The sequence below is a fragment of the Agelaius phoeniceus genome, chromosome 2 (genome assembly GCF_051311805.1).
Source record: "Agelaius phoeniceus isolate bAgePho1 chromosome 2, bAgePho1.hap1, whole genome shotgun sequence".
In the NCBI taxonomy this organism is placed as follows: Eukaryota; Metazoa; Chordata; class Aves; order Passeriformes; family Icteridae; genus Agelaius; species Agelaius phoeniceus.
The window spans coordinates 51,779,664-51,793,893 of NC_135266.1; the positions used below are offsets into that span (position 1 = coordinate 51,779,664).

At 34.3% G+C, this 14,230-nt stretch overlaps 1 protein-coding gene across 2 annotated transcripts in view; it reads right to left on the reverse strand.

Moving 5' to 3' along the window:
* The window catches only part of PIBF1 (progesterone immunomodulatory binding factor 1), a 106,296-nt gene that overhangs the window by 69,938 nt on the left and 22,128 nt on the right, over positions 1–14,230 (reverse strand). For both annotated transcript variants that reach the window (XM_077173616.1, XM_054655026.2), the window contains exons 8-10: positions 12,515–12,696; positions 10,580–10,705; positions 6,561–6,659 (exon numbers count right to left, since the gene is read on the reverse strand). In XM_077173616.1, coding sequence (XP_077029731.1) covers positions 6,561–6,659; positions 10,580–10,705; positions 12,515–12,696 — 407 coding nt within the window. The remainder of the gene's footprint in view (positions 1–6,560; positions 6,660–10,579; positions 10,706–12,514; positions 12,697–14,230) is intronic.

Sequence of the window (14,230 nt, forward strand, 5' to 3'; positions counted from 1 at the left end):
AAGCACATATATTAAAAAGGCTGGGAAGTTCCCCTGTGTTTCATAGCTCCTGTTCTACATAGAGTGGCTGTAGTGTATCACACAAAAGGCATATGTAGCCTGATAAAGCTGGCTCCAACTGCAGCCAAAAGGGTGTTTTGAGAAAAGCAAGAAAAACTTCTGCATATTCTGTATTTCTCCCTAATCCTCTGCCACTAGTGTTCAACTGCTTCTCACTCGAGCATTTCCTGAATGGCGATGTGCTTTCTACCTGTAAAGGGATTCTCAAATTTATCTTGAGCTTTTCCAGTCTCATTTTGAACCCACATTAAATTTACTACCTGAAACATGATTGGGTAAGGAGTTACAAAGGACCCCTACTTGTTCTTCCTGGCAGTGCTCACCATTAATGAGAAGCTGGGTGCAGTGAGTCACAAAAATGGGTGTGTACCTGTGGAATACGAGCAACCATAGAAAAATCATGGACTGCAGTGGATCTTTCAACCCAGTAATTGAAGAAATATATATAAACAGCAGCAGCATCCTTATAATGTAGAATCCCTCTTTGAAGGAATTTGTAAGTGCTTTTGAATTTGTTCTCAAAGGACATGTTATATTTCAACCTTTCCAGGCTAGCAAAAATACCCTAAGGACTTTAAAGAGTGAGTAAATAAATAGTTTCTTAGGTACTCAGAATAGCCATTGCACCATTTTAACAATTTGCCTCTACTAATCGTAATATTTTAAGATTAAAACATTTTGGCTAGCAGGAAATAAAAAATAAAATGAGAACAACAAGGCTTATAGAAAATCTTTATGATATGACAATATTGTTGGTATTACAACTTTTCCAAAGCACCCCTCAGAGGCTGAAAATATTTTGTGAGAACTGTTTCTTATGAGCTGGGGCAAGAGCAACTGAAATAAAAGATTTTTAGAGCTATAAATATAATCATTAAACATTCCTTGCACAGTAAGAGAACAAACTTCAAAGCCTGTGTTCCAGATGTAATGAAGCTCAGAAAGGTCAGACATCAGACTAATTTAGCATTCCTATGAGTCTTGATGCAGATAATTCTTCAACATCAAGACAGTTACAGTTATGAAGTGACTGGTTACAGGGCTCAAAACATTCATTCTGCAAGACCACTATCTTAGCTAAGAATGTAAAATTTTAAGATCCTGATTAGGAATCTAAGAACAAAAAACAATTAGGCATGCTTTAGCAAGTGTGCAGTTTTCCCAACACTATTATTCATCTATTTCATCAAATAAGTTAAGTAGGTTTTCTCCTTCTGTTTATTAAAATGCATCCTATTTGAACTTTACACGCATTAAGATGCAAAGTTCAAATAAACATATCCTCAGAAGAAAAGGAAGAAAGTAGGAGCCTCACTAGCCATTTCAGTAGAAATACAGGATACATACTTTTTCTGTTATGGATTTCAGTGCTGCTTCTACAGCTTGGAAACAAGCTAGACTTAGTCACCTGGGAAATTGACTTTTTCTTTGCTTCTCCGTCATGTTATTGCTCTTGGCTCTTTCACAGACTTCTCTGCATTGATTCACAATTTCTGAGAGGGTGTCTTTCAGCAATTTTCATTACATTCATGAATGTTACCCTTTTAGTTGTACCTCGTATTTAATTTTCTCATCATCAGGAGAACAACCTGAAGGTCATTTTATGGGAAATGTGGAATAGCTACTTTGGCTAGGGCTGAACTCTAAACAAGGTCTAATAATGCCATTGGAGGGCTTGGCTTTATTCTGACAGAAATTCTAAGTGTTAAAAAATTATGCATACACATCATACGATAGAAGTCATAAATGAATACAGCAGCAACAAATTATTATTACCAAAAAAGCATTTTGGAAAGCATAAACAAAATTAATTGAAACTGTAGATTTAAAGTGGTAGTGATTTTCAAGACCTACATAGCTCTTTAATTCAAGGGATTGCAAAACACGTCATATAGAAACCCAGCAGCCATGTGTAGGAAGTTCTGATAGCAGTTTTTATCACAGAGTGATGGCAGCTTTGCCCAAGAACTATTTTGGCCAGCAGTCTTCAGTATGGATTTTTTAAAATTCATTATTGAAATCTTCATTTGATATAAATATTCTTGAAGAGATAACACGCCCCTATTTAAATATTAGCAGTAACTCCAGCACATATAGACATTGAGTTAGTAATTTTAATATTAGAATCTTGTCACTGCAGTCAGCAACATCCAGATTATAAAAAATATGTTATCAGATGGGGAAAGTATTTAGTTTTAATGTTTCTGTTAACAATGAAAGTATTATGTAATAAATGAAAGGATGAGATTCCTGCATGCTCCACAGAGATTCTAAATGTATTCTAACATTTATTTATTCAGGAAATTTATCCAATTATCTTCTCACCTAAGATAGTCCTCTAGGCTTGTGTGCAATTAATAAGCAGATATAGAGATCTTAATTTCATCTTATTTAAAAACCCATTTGATGAACAGAATTGATGCCCTCTCTCCATCAACTAAAAGGTTTAAGACAGATGACTAGCATCAGATAGCATCTGATAAATTCTAAAATATACCACAATTATGAAGAACAAAAAAAATAGGGATAAAAGAGATTCAAATGAAAAAGACCATGGAGAGACTAAAATAAGTCACTAAGTTGCATAGTCAGCTTGCAGCTGACTGGAAAGAAAAGCAATAAATCTGTAAACACAAACATGCAGACAACTTTTTGCATACTTTTCTGAACCTATGTGGCAGAGACAAATGCTGTCAAGAAATGTCAATAATCTTTATTCTATTTTGGTTTTCATTTGAGAAAAGCATTTCCAAACAGAAACAACAGAAATACTCCAAAAATACTCCATGTAGCAGATCGTCAATTATAAATTCAGTAATTTTTACAAACTGAGCTATGTACATCAACCCAGAAATGTTTAAATAATAAAAATACTACAAAATACTTTTAAATCTTTATAGAACAAACCGAAGGCTGTAAACAATTTCTGTAGTCATCACCCTGACTTAACACAACTACAGAAATATGGTTTAAAATTCATCATCATCTGTGTATCTGTGTATATGCAAATAAGAAAGAAAAAAAGAACATAATTAAAGATATCCTATTACCTAATGGACAGAGGCAGGAAGTCAAACTAGCTTTTACAAAACCAAGGGTTTTTATGAATAGTGTCCACTGCAAAGTTGAAGGAACAGCACTGCCTTAACACAATTTCCTTGAATACTCATATTCTGTTTATTGCATACCTATTTTGTTCACTATTCTACACTTCTCACTTTATCATTACAAAAATGGGAAAAGTACGATTAGATGATGTGAGCAGCATTTTTTTATTCTCGCTAAGAAAAAAAAGGTTTTGTATGAATTTCCCTTGTGCTCCCAATAATTCTAGAATTTTAAACCAGTTTTCACTGATATAGCTGAGTTCTGGAAAAAGATAGTATACTCCTTTTAGAAGAAATTTAAGGAATTTGACTTTAAAGGAAGTCAACAATCAAAGGCAAGAGATGGTACTTGTAGATGAAGTGCTCAAGTGTGAGTTCACACCATATTAGACCTCTGAGGCCACTTTAAGAAAAGAAACTATATAAGTTTTATGTTGCACCTTAGAGGAGACTAGGCACCTTATCAGGAAAAAGCCCAACAGCAAACCATAGTGCACTTCTACTTTTTTGGTGTTGTTTTTTTTTTTTGCTTTTGGTGTTTTGGTGGGTTGGATGTTTTTTCTTTTGGCAAGGAGAAGTAACAGATTAACAGTCAACAGTTTGAAAATAACACAAACAGTGTTTTAAAGAAGGAAAAGCTGGAACATATTTAGCACCTGCACTTAACCATGTAGATGACAGAGCTGTTACAGAATTGCTCTGCTTATTCTACCCCTAGACAATTTCAACTGAGGTAATACAGCTTTGAAATTAGAAAAAAGTCTTAAGTCACATTACCAACAACAAGTGAAAATGTTTCCCTTTGGTCATATTTTTTTCAGAACATGCATGACATCAACAAGACTCAAATCCAAAAATACCAAATAATTTAAGGTTGTTGTCATTGTCATAGGTAAATGAAACACAGATTCTAACACAGAAATTACAGATGTATAATGGCAAAGAGAGCAACAAAGCTTACATCCTGACATCACAGTGGTCTACTTAAAGGTTGAAACAGCAGATCCTTTCTCAATATAACTCTTTCATGAATATTATCACTTTGGTATTTTCTTGGCATTTGTAAATAGCTGTTCACAGAAAACTATCACAAACATGAGTGAAAAAAAATGAAAATAACTGCACTTGACTAGAAAATTGGGTATTAGTTACACTTCTGATCACAAGATTTGCCAGGGGCTTTATTTAACCACCATTCAGGCCAGTCAACATTCTACATACTTCTGAAGCTTTCAAACATGTTTGTTTATACAGATTATGATACCAGTGGTAACTACGATGAGTCACCTTGTCTTTACTAAAGTAGAACAAGCTGTTATAATCACTTAAATACAGAACTGGACAACACAGGTATTCCTTTTTTGTCTTAGGGGTTTCTGGTGATATTAGAAAATTTCTTTGTTCCACAGAACTGTCACATGTGAGTCCACAGTAAATTCAGAATTTGGGGGTCTTTCAAGTTAAGGTATTTCTCCAATCTCAACATGCCAGTTAGTTACTTTGCAGTTCACTTAGATAGATGATTTGGAATGTGGAGAAAGTCATGGTCCTGACACCTGTTATGTGGTTAGAAGTGAGGTACTTTTAAAGAGAGACACATTTCAAAAAAGGCTAGTATGGGTTTTCCATGTTCCCAAGCAGAAAATAATCTTCTGAGGAGTTATCTACTTCTTAGAACTCCAAAACCCAGCATTAATCAACTTATTAATTTATTTAACACAAGGAAATGAGAGGTTTACTTAACTGGAGGGCTTATCACTAGAAAAAGCTATAAGAACAAAGAAGCATAAGTGTAGCAAGTAAGATTCCTGTTTCTAATTGCAGTGGGACATACCACCTCCTCAAAATGAAGCAACATAAATTTAAAAAGCAACAAAAATAAAGTATGAAAAAAGGACACATTAGATGCATGGGAATACAGCTAGACAGAAAAGCATTTTCTCCACAGTTCTTAAGTTTAAAAATAAATATAGAAGAATTGCAAAGATAGTATTTTTATTAAGTAAAAGTGCAAACTCAAATTATGATATGACAGACTGACCTTCAAGAGGAGTTTCCAGTTATATATGAAATTGCCATGTCTTAGTAAATCTTACCACAGTGGAAGGTAGGAGTCTCATTAGAAAGAAACCTGTGTTCACTCACAGTAGCATTTTATTTTAACTCAGGAGATCAGTTTTGAACCAAGTTTCCTGGCCCTCCCTGTTCAAATGGCTTTGATTTCCACATTGTGGAGCCATCACCTCAGAGTTTGCAGACTGAATTACTTTTGAGAACCCAACAACCCCTCCAATGTGCTCTAACCACTAAAAGGCATTCGGCACCCTTGGGCCCATTCAGCTGAACTAGAATTAATCAGAAGTCAAGCCCCTTAAACTCACTGTGGATATCAAATCCTCTGACCCATCTCATTTGCTCTGGACCTACCCCTATTGTTTGACATCATCAGATAGAAATCACGTTTTTTCAATCCTTAGGTAATGCTATTTCTTCAATAGTATCACCACTGCAATTTAGAAGTTATACATAAAAATTAAAAGCTTTAATAAATTTGTTCCTATGCTTAAGTTAACAACATTTTCACTGTAATTAAAAATTATTCAGAGCAAAGAAGGCTCATCTAGTACTTCCTTTGAGTAGATGACTAGGAACACAGTCACTTAATGAACTGATCAACTCATTATAGAAAAAAAATTGTATTAAACAATGAATTAAATCCAAAACTAAAGACACATGACAAACTTAACCTGAACAACTTCGATTACTGTCCATAGTTTTACATTAGAGCTCATAGTTTAACCACAGCGTACATTCTAAATTTACAAAAAGTAAGGAAAAGGAGTTACAGAACAGGCAAAAAAATCAACTATAGTTTCTTTCTCTATGGAATGGAACTGTACATTGGTATAGACAATATATTCTACACATGGAGTATGAGAGACTGAGAAGAGACTAGTAAGAAGAGAAACATGTAGCAAACATAAGTGTTTATGACTACTGCCCTCTATCCGAACTTCATAAAAACTATTAATTGAAGTCATCTTACAAAATTATTTTCTACTTTCAACTAAAGAAAAAAACCCCACAAACAGGTTCAGAGTTTGACCACTGCTACTGTACAGTATAAAACTGACATTCTTGCAATGAAATGAATAATTATGTTTGCTTGTCTCTACAGTATTGTAGGAGAAATACCAAACTTTGATCTTATTACTGCAGTGATAATGGAAAGAATTTACTGCAAGAATTAATTCTGCAGCTTTGTTTAAATGAAGAGTTTGTAATTCAGTTTGTTCTTTGTAAGCAGAAAGTAAGTCATTCCTTCTACTCAGATCTCCTAGATATAAACACTGTTATACCTTTAGATTTTTATATGTATTTTAAAACACTTACTGTTCTAAGAGTTGATCGTATTTTCTTAAAGATTCCTTCTCAGCAGTAACTGCTCTCTCTTTTTCTGCAACAGCATTATCTCGTGCTTCTCTCAAATTTCTGAAGGAAACAAAAATTATTCTGTTAAGAATCTGTTAGAAACAAGACTACTTTGCTTCATTAATTACTGCTTTCTGATACAAATTTCAATGCTACCTTCTTCAACTCTCATAGAATGACAGAAGGGTCTACTTTCTTTACTTTAGAAGGCTTTACTTCAGGTTGTTTTCATGTATACCAGCAGAGCTTCCAGTTGTAAATGTAAAAAAATTGTAAAAAACAATTATCAAATCACCTATTTACATGTGGAAACCTGTAACTCTAATTATTCTAGAATACTAGAACTATTTTTTTTTTTTCAGGAATTAAATAAATTCCAATGATTTTCCTTGGTGCTTTGAGAATAACTGCAGGAATGTTGTCTGCCTAGCTGAGATGATTCACAACTTTTGATAGAGCAAGAAAAGTTCAGGTAAGCATAGAAATCCTACTGCCAATTGTCTAGGTACCGTGATATATATATATGTTATTGCATAGCATCGGACTCTCCTGGGTTTTATGGCAGGCAACATTTTTGATCTGCAAAGAACCATAAAATAACATTTTATTACAATCAATTAATACCCTTTTTTTATAATCAGGGATAAGTCAAGATGTTCAAACGACCTCAATTATTATTTGACCAACACAAATGAGAACAGCATGATACTAAGAATAAAATATATAGTATTTGTGTTTAAAAATTGGAATTAGTTATTCATAGTCTGTTATGCTGCAAGCAGGCTATAAATTAACACCGCACTAGACTGTAAGGAGGGGAAGCACTGCTTAGATACTGTATATAAACTCAATGTCCAATATTCAGTGTAACAGAGCACCAGCCAATTTGCCAGAGCTAACAGTGGTTGTTGAGGATCAGACATCTCTGTCATGACTGTTTTTAAGGATGTTACTCTACTGCTTGTTTGCTTCTATGATGAACATTCACCAGCACTTGAAACATATTAGATGATCTTAAAGATTCCTTTTGATTTTGTTTTATCTAAAAGGAATCTTATTTATATGTTACAAATACAAGCAAATCCAAGGACAGCTGCAAGGCAACCTACAACCATGACTAGCAGCTATGACTAGGGGATTTCACTTCAACACCACATTCTTCATCTGAACTGAACTGCTAATGTGGATGCAACCAAGATCTTCCTACTGAAGTTTTGTTTTTTCCCTCTCCTTACAGCTTTCTGACTTAAGGCAAAGAGAAATTAAAGGCTCGGGCAAGTTTTGGAGAAAAGTCAGGATACAAAGGAAAATGGAAAATTATTACGCTCATGTAAATGTTAACCTAGGTCATTGTATCACACTAAAGGTATATAATTTCTGGTTTAAAGACTATTTTCTAGAATAAATGTTATCAGTGGCACTTTTCTGAATTCAAAGTAATTCATACGAACAGCAAACAGTTACTTAGAAAAAATTAACATCCAAATTACGTAGCAGCTAACTGGCTACTAGAGAAAGGTAACAAAATTTTCTTTAAAAATTTAGTTTCTAGGCTATAGAATTTAGTGCAGATGTTCAGGGACTGACCTTAAGATTAGATTCTTTAAAAGTGACTCATACCAAAATATGGCAATATGGCAATATATTTTGTTAAGAGCATTAAGATCAAGCATATTATGTTTCAGAGTAGGAGTCCAGAGCTGTATTCTTAAGACTGGAGTAGTGGAGGTGGGATAAAAATGAAACAGTAGGAGAGATACAGAGCCTCATTTAGATAATAAACTCTTTTGCTTAGTTGAACAACTAATCAATTGAAAATGCAATAGGAGGGAAAAGGACAAAAGTGAGGGACTATTCAACCAACAAGACCACAATCACAGATGTGATGTAACTTCTGTTGAAATACTCTCTAGAGAGCCAGGAGACACACCAGTGATGCTGCCAGTTGTCAGCTGTGTGACTGCCACTTCACAGGAGGTGAAGCACCTACTCAAATGGCTGCACTGGGGCCTTACAAGGCATTTAGCCAGCCTATAACACAATGAAAGTAAATGGGACATAAATACTATCTAGAGGATCAAGAATGGGCATGGGGGGAAAAAGGTGAGATGAAGACATGGGAGGCAGCACCTCATGGGTATCTTTATTAGGTTTTCACACAAACATCTTCACAACCATCATTTATTGCATATAAATGCAATAACTATCACATCCCTAAACTGGTCTAGAATGCACAAACTGTATTCCAGTCATATTTGACCACATCAGAAAATGTGCTTAGGGAAAGCATCTCACATGCTCAACTACTAAATTGTGTTTGAGCTATGGGAATAGACTACAGGTAATCCAGTGTCAAACCTCTTGCAGACATTCACATGCCCTGTGAATTCACTCATGCTTGCTAATGCAAACACAGCCCATGCTTACAACAGCCATACAAGTGAAACTGATGCCAAAAAAATTAGGCATGAATGCATCACCTAGTGATTAGTGGCCCCCTCCCATTTTAGTTTCTTGAACTGATTCATTCTAGTGTAAAATACGTGCCAACAAATTCAAAGGAACTATCAGGCACATCAGGCTTGGCAAACAATATGAGCAACTGAATATTGGATTAGCTTAGCTGTAATACCATTCCATGCTTTGAGCAGGAGGATGAAACCAGCATCTTAACTTCATTTTCAGCCACAAACAGCATCTCATCACATTACACAAATTCACTGCAAATTGTTTTGCTCACAATTTGAGGTTCAATTTGTCTTACCATTGAGGCAGACTGCCTTATGGTGGATTTTTTAGTATTTTCTAGAAAGAACATATGCTAGAAAGCTTTCTTTTAATTTTTTTTTTTTTTTGCTAAACATGTAGGCAAATCTAAGGGATTTGCATTTCAGAAGTAATTATTTCAAAATGAGGAAAAAAACTTCTGTAAAGCAGTTCCAGATACAAATGAAATATCTTTCAGTAGCTTTCTCAATGATATACAGACACTTGTCAAATCTCCAAAGTAATGCATGCTTAAATTCATACTTTGTAATTCAAAATAGATTTGCATACAGGAAGTGGTGTGGATGTATATGTGTATTTTACTCACACTAGCAAAACTACACAATGATGTAATTGTTTTTTAATTAGAACTTTCTGTTGACTGAAATACAGCAGAAGCCATGTTCTTTTTCCACTCTTCCCAGCAGTAACAAAAGTACCTATTAGAGGAACAGATGTTAATGCTACAAATATCTTTTTACTATTGTCATTTCCTTCTGCACACGACACTTTCAGGACATCTACAGTAAAGTTATTAAGCACTCCTCCTATTTTAAAGCAATCAAATGGACAAAAAACAAGCTGAAAAAGAAATTTGGTGCCAAAGGTCCAAATCTTTAAGTCCCTAAAAGGCTTAGGCATGTGCACATAATTCCATGGTATTCAACTAGATGGTACACATACAAACTCATCATGCAGGTCTTTGTAGGACTAGAATCTTCCTCAAAAGAGAATTTTACAATAATTTACAGGAAATCAATGTTTTTTTTGAATCATGATGCTCTTAACAAACTCAATTAGATTTACTTCATACAGGCTTAAGTCTTATCTCTTTTGGGTTTTTCCTGCCTTATTTTCCACATCAACATTTTCTCTTCTGGATTCCCAGCCGAGTTTCAAGATTGCCCCTAGAGCATGACATGTAAACTGTCATCCCGTGTCAATTAACTAATACTATACCTCTGAACAAACCTCAAACCACCAGATTTAATGTAGAACATGAATTCTAATATTCCTTTTCAAGTGATAATGTTGGCTGTCCATCATTTAATAATAAATATAACAACATAAACTTACTGTACAAGTATAATTTCATTTTAGTTTTTACATTTTTAGTACCTCTCAAAGAGTTAGTCAGCTAGGACTATATCTAAGCACAAAACAGTGCTTGGTCATTTCTTCCTCAATTAGGTTATTGCCTACACCTTACCTACCTGTTTTCACGTTCATACATCTCTTTTGAGGTGCTTCTAAGTTGATCAATTTCTTGATTTGTTTTCAACCTTATTTGTTCCAACTCTTCATGTAGTCTCTTTTCATATTCTGCTTTATAGTGGTCTCTGTAAATAAACAAACATATTGCACTAGTCAAAATATCAAAACTTGAGGTACAGCTTTACAAGAGCAGAGTTCTTCTTGATTTTACATTTTATTTCAATCTTTATTCATTTACCTCTCAATGACTTGAAATACTTATCAGCCTATGTTGCTATATAAATTAAATGAAAATCAACCAGGAATAAATAATATTTAACTGTGAATAAACAGAAGTCTTTTGCACACAGATTTAAATTTTTAAAGTTATTTAATATTGATTAATCACATATCATTAACATTCTTCCAGAACTTCTTTGTCAGCCTCTAAACAAGTGCTTATATTAAGTAACCATTTAAGTCCTTACTTTCTTCTTCATTCCTGGATAAGGATTGATTAACTTATTGACTTGCAATGATGCCATGCCCCTACAAGACTTCTTTGTGTACTATCTGCACCTCATATTAGGGGAAAAAAACATCACAAGTTCAATTGAAAATTAAATGGAGTGGACATTTGTGAAGTCAAAAGCCCCCAATATCTGGGAATTTATCCTGTCAATGTAACATATGAATTATTTAAAACACAAAGTTTTTAAGCAACAAGTATCAGAAGATATCAGGATAAAAGAATTTCATTTCAGAGAAACATTGACTTTTTTTGTGACTTTGGAAGCTCATGACAGATTGTAAGGAATCTCATAAAGAATCTCTCTGACAAAAACAGGGTTATGTTGTAAGCGCTGAACAGTTAAGGAATGTCAGAATTTTATAGCATCTAGTTAATGTTCAAGAATAATTAATCAATAATTAAGCAACTGACAAAAATCACAGGTTTGGAAACAAAAGCCTATTATGAAGATATGTGCATTTGCAACTGTAAAAGGTTTTAGACTTAATTTAATTTCAAATCATGTGTTAGCCCATAATTCCTAGAAACGAGTACTTGAGCTGGTCAAAAACTCCCTCACATTAACTAGACGCCCCAAATTATTAAAATGGAGAATGCTTGCTGTCAGGTTTTCCTTTTATTTTATTTCATTTTCCTTTTGTAAAAGTAAACTTCCCAGGTTTTCTTTTTATTGAAACATTGTATTTCAGTTGACCCTTCAAGACAACAGTAAACTTATTTCTTCTCATTCTTCAACTGTGCCACACTATAGCAAACACTCTATGAAGACCTTTTACACAATAAAGAGGTTTATCATAAAAAAACCTATAAAGAGTGATTTCTTAAAGTAAGACTTCAAAAGTAAGACTAAATTTTTTATTTAAAATACAGAAGTTCTGGGTGAATATAAATGAAATACATAGTTCTGACATATAAACAAACAAAACAAATTTAAAAAACTCTGAGTGACTGCATTGAAAGGAAAAATAATATTTAAAACTCTTCTGATACAGGCTGGAGCTCCATAACTCATCATTTCAAGAATGCCCTTCTATTTTCATTTAGGTAACAATTTTTGTTTTAGTTGTCTATCAGGAGAATCATATTAGCACACTTCCTCTTAGTTATAGACGACACAAGATTTATGGATATATATTGAAAACAAGAAGTTTGTTTTATAATTAACTGAGCAAACCTACAAGAATAATTGTCATAAACGCCCAAGTTTATGCTGAAAGTTTACTTCCACTGCTATGGTCTTATAAAGGTTTAAAAAATGTTTGTGATACATAATTTGACCCAAGAAAAGTGTCCTGCTTCTAGTTAAAAAAATATGAGTTAGCTTTCTGAAAAATATAATCAATTAAATGGGATTTGTGCAAGAAACAAGAGAAAACAGTTAAAGAATCTGTCTACTGATAGAAGTGAGCAGACAATAACTTGCCTGGATGCAACATATTTTTCATACATTTCTTCCCTAGCTTTTTTTGCATCCTCTAGCTGAATCTGTAGTCTTTCAAGACGATCTTCTTCATGTGCACAGCGAACACTAAGCTCCATGTTCTGGCGATTCAGATAATCTTTATCTTTTTGCAACAAGCTGAGGGATTGTTGTATGGTTGCCAGCTATAAAAGGTATTAAAAAGAACACTTTAACACAAATTTCAAGATAAGTATTTAACCTATGTACACATATTTGCAATTTAATTTTAACTCTCTTCTGTGAAATCATCTGAACCAAAAGACTCTATTTACACTTGATTTTAACAAGTTGATGAAGCTTTAAGTTGAAAAAAGACTTTAATAACAATACCATTTTATGAGTTTACATTATTTATTTCCAGTAGTTAGTGCCTGAAAAAAGAGGTCCTTTCATCTACATCAGTATCTAAACAGTGCTGAAGTACTGAATAGAAGAATAGCAGCAGTACTGCATAGTGCTGTGTCAGAAACACTGATGGAGAATCTTGGTGCCAACCTGTCATGCTGACTATGACATTCTCAGGAACAGCAGTGAAATGTTTAAGGGCACCAGGGTGATTACTGCTCCGCAAAGAAATGGTAAAACTGATTGTTCTGGGGCTGATGTAAGGCACAATTGTTGTGGACAAGGGCAAAGAGCTGGTGTTGCTACAGAAGGCTAAACTGATGCCAAAGTAGGAACAAGAATATGTTGAGAACAGCCACCTTTGTCATCAGATCAACCATGTTTCCTACACCAAGAAGCAGTGTGAGGGAGAGCGGTCTCCATCCATTCAAGGTGAACACAGTTAGAGAACAGGCAAAGAGCATAAAGGACACTGTTGCAAGGTGGCCCAACTTCATAATCATGATAACAAAACAGTTTCATCCTCTTAAAGAATTTTGCCATTTAACCTCCTGATGATTTCACATACCAAGTTCAAAGAATGATAAATTAATAACTTATCAGAAACATGTCTCCTACAGCTATAAAGACATAATGTACATGGTTTAGACAGAATTCACCTTTTCTAAGTCATAGAAGGACTAAAGGTTACTTAGGAAAGATACTGGAGTCAAAAGACATGGAGCAAGAAGTTAAAGAGATGACAATTTATACACAAACAGTGCTCTTAGAGGCATGCTCTTCTCTATCAGCCCACTTGCTGAGCACCACACTCAGGGTGAGGTATAAATGCCTGTTCTATACCTGATTTAAGAAAAGAAAAGTAAACATGGTCTCTCTCCAAGTAATATGTTATATGTATATCCACAGTGAACAGACATCACAGACTACTACACAAAGAAAAGCAAGCAGTTGCTCCTCCTCTGTAACAAGTACTGTGTAAAAACTTCCAATTGGATGTTCTTCCAATCCAGGACTTGATACTGTATCAGCAGACACAAAAATCAGCACAAACCTTTCAGAAGATTTAAGTAATACACAGTTTGAAGTGATATTTTAGTTTAAAGCAGTGCTACTTTTGCTCACTCTGATTAATTCAGTACAAAGTTAATGAAAAAAAGCCATTGTTGCTGCTGTTCTGCAGTACTCCATATGTATGTACAAACTTGATGTACAGGACAGTACTTTTTTGGCCATTCTTGTACGCTGAGAACAAACCTGACTTTTGGTGTCTTCTTACAATGCTAGACTGAGGAATAAATAGATTAACAAAGCCTGACACCAAAGGGGTAC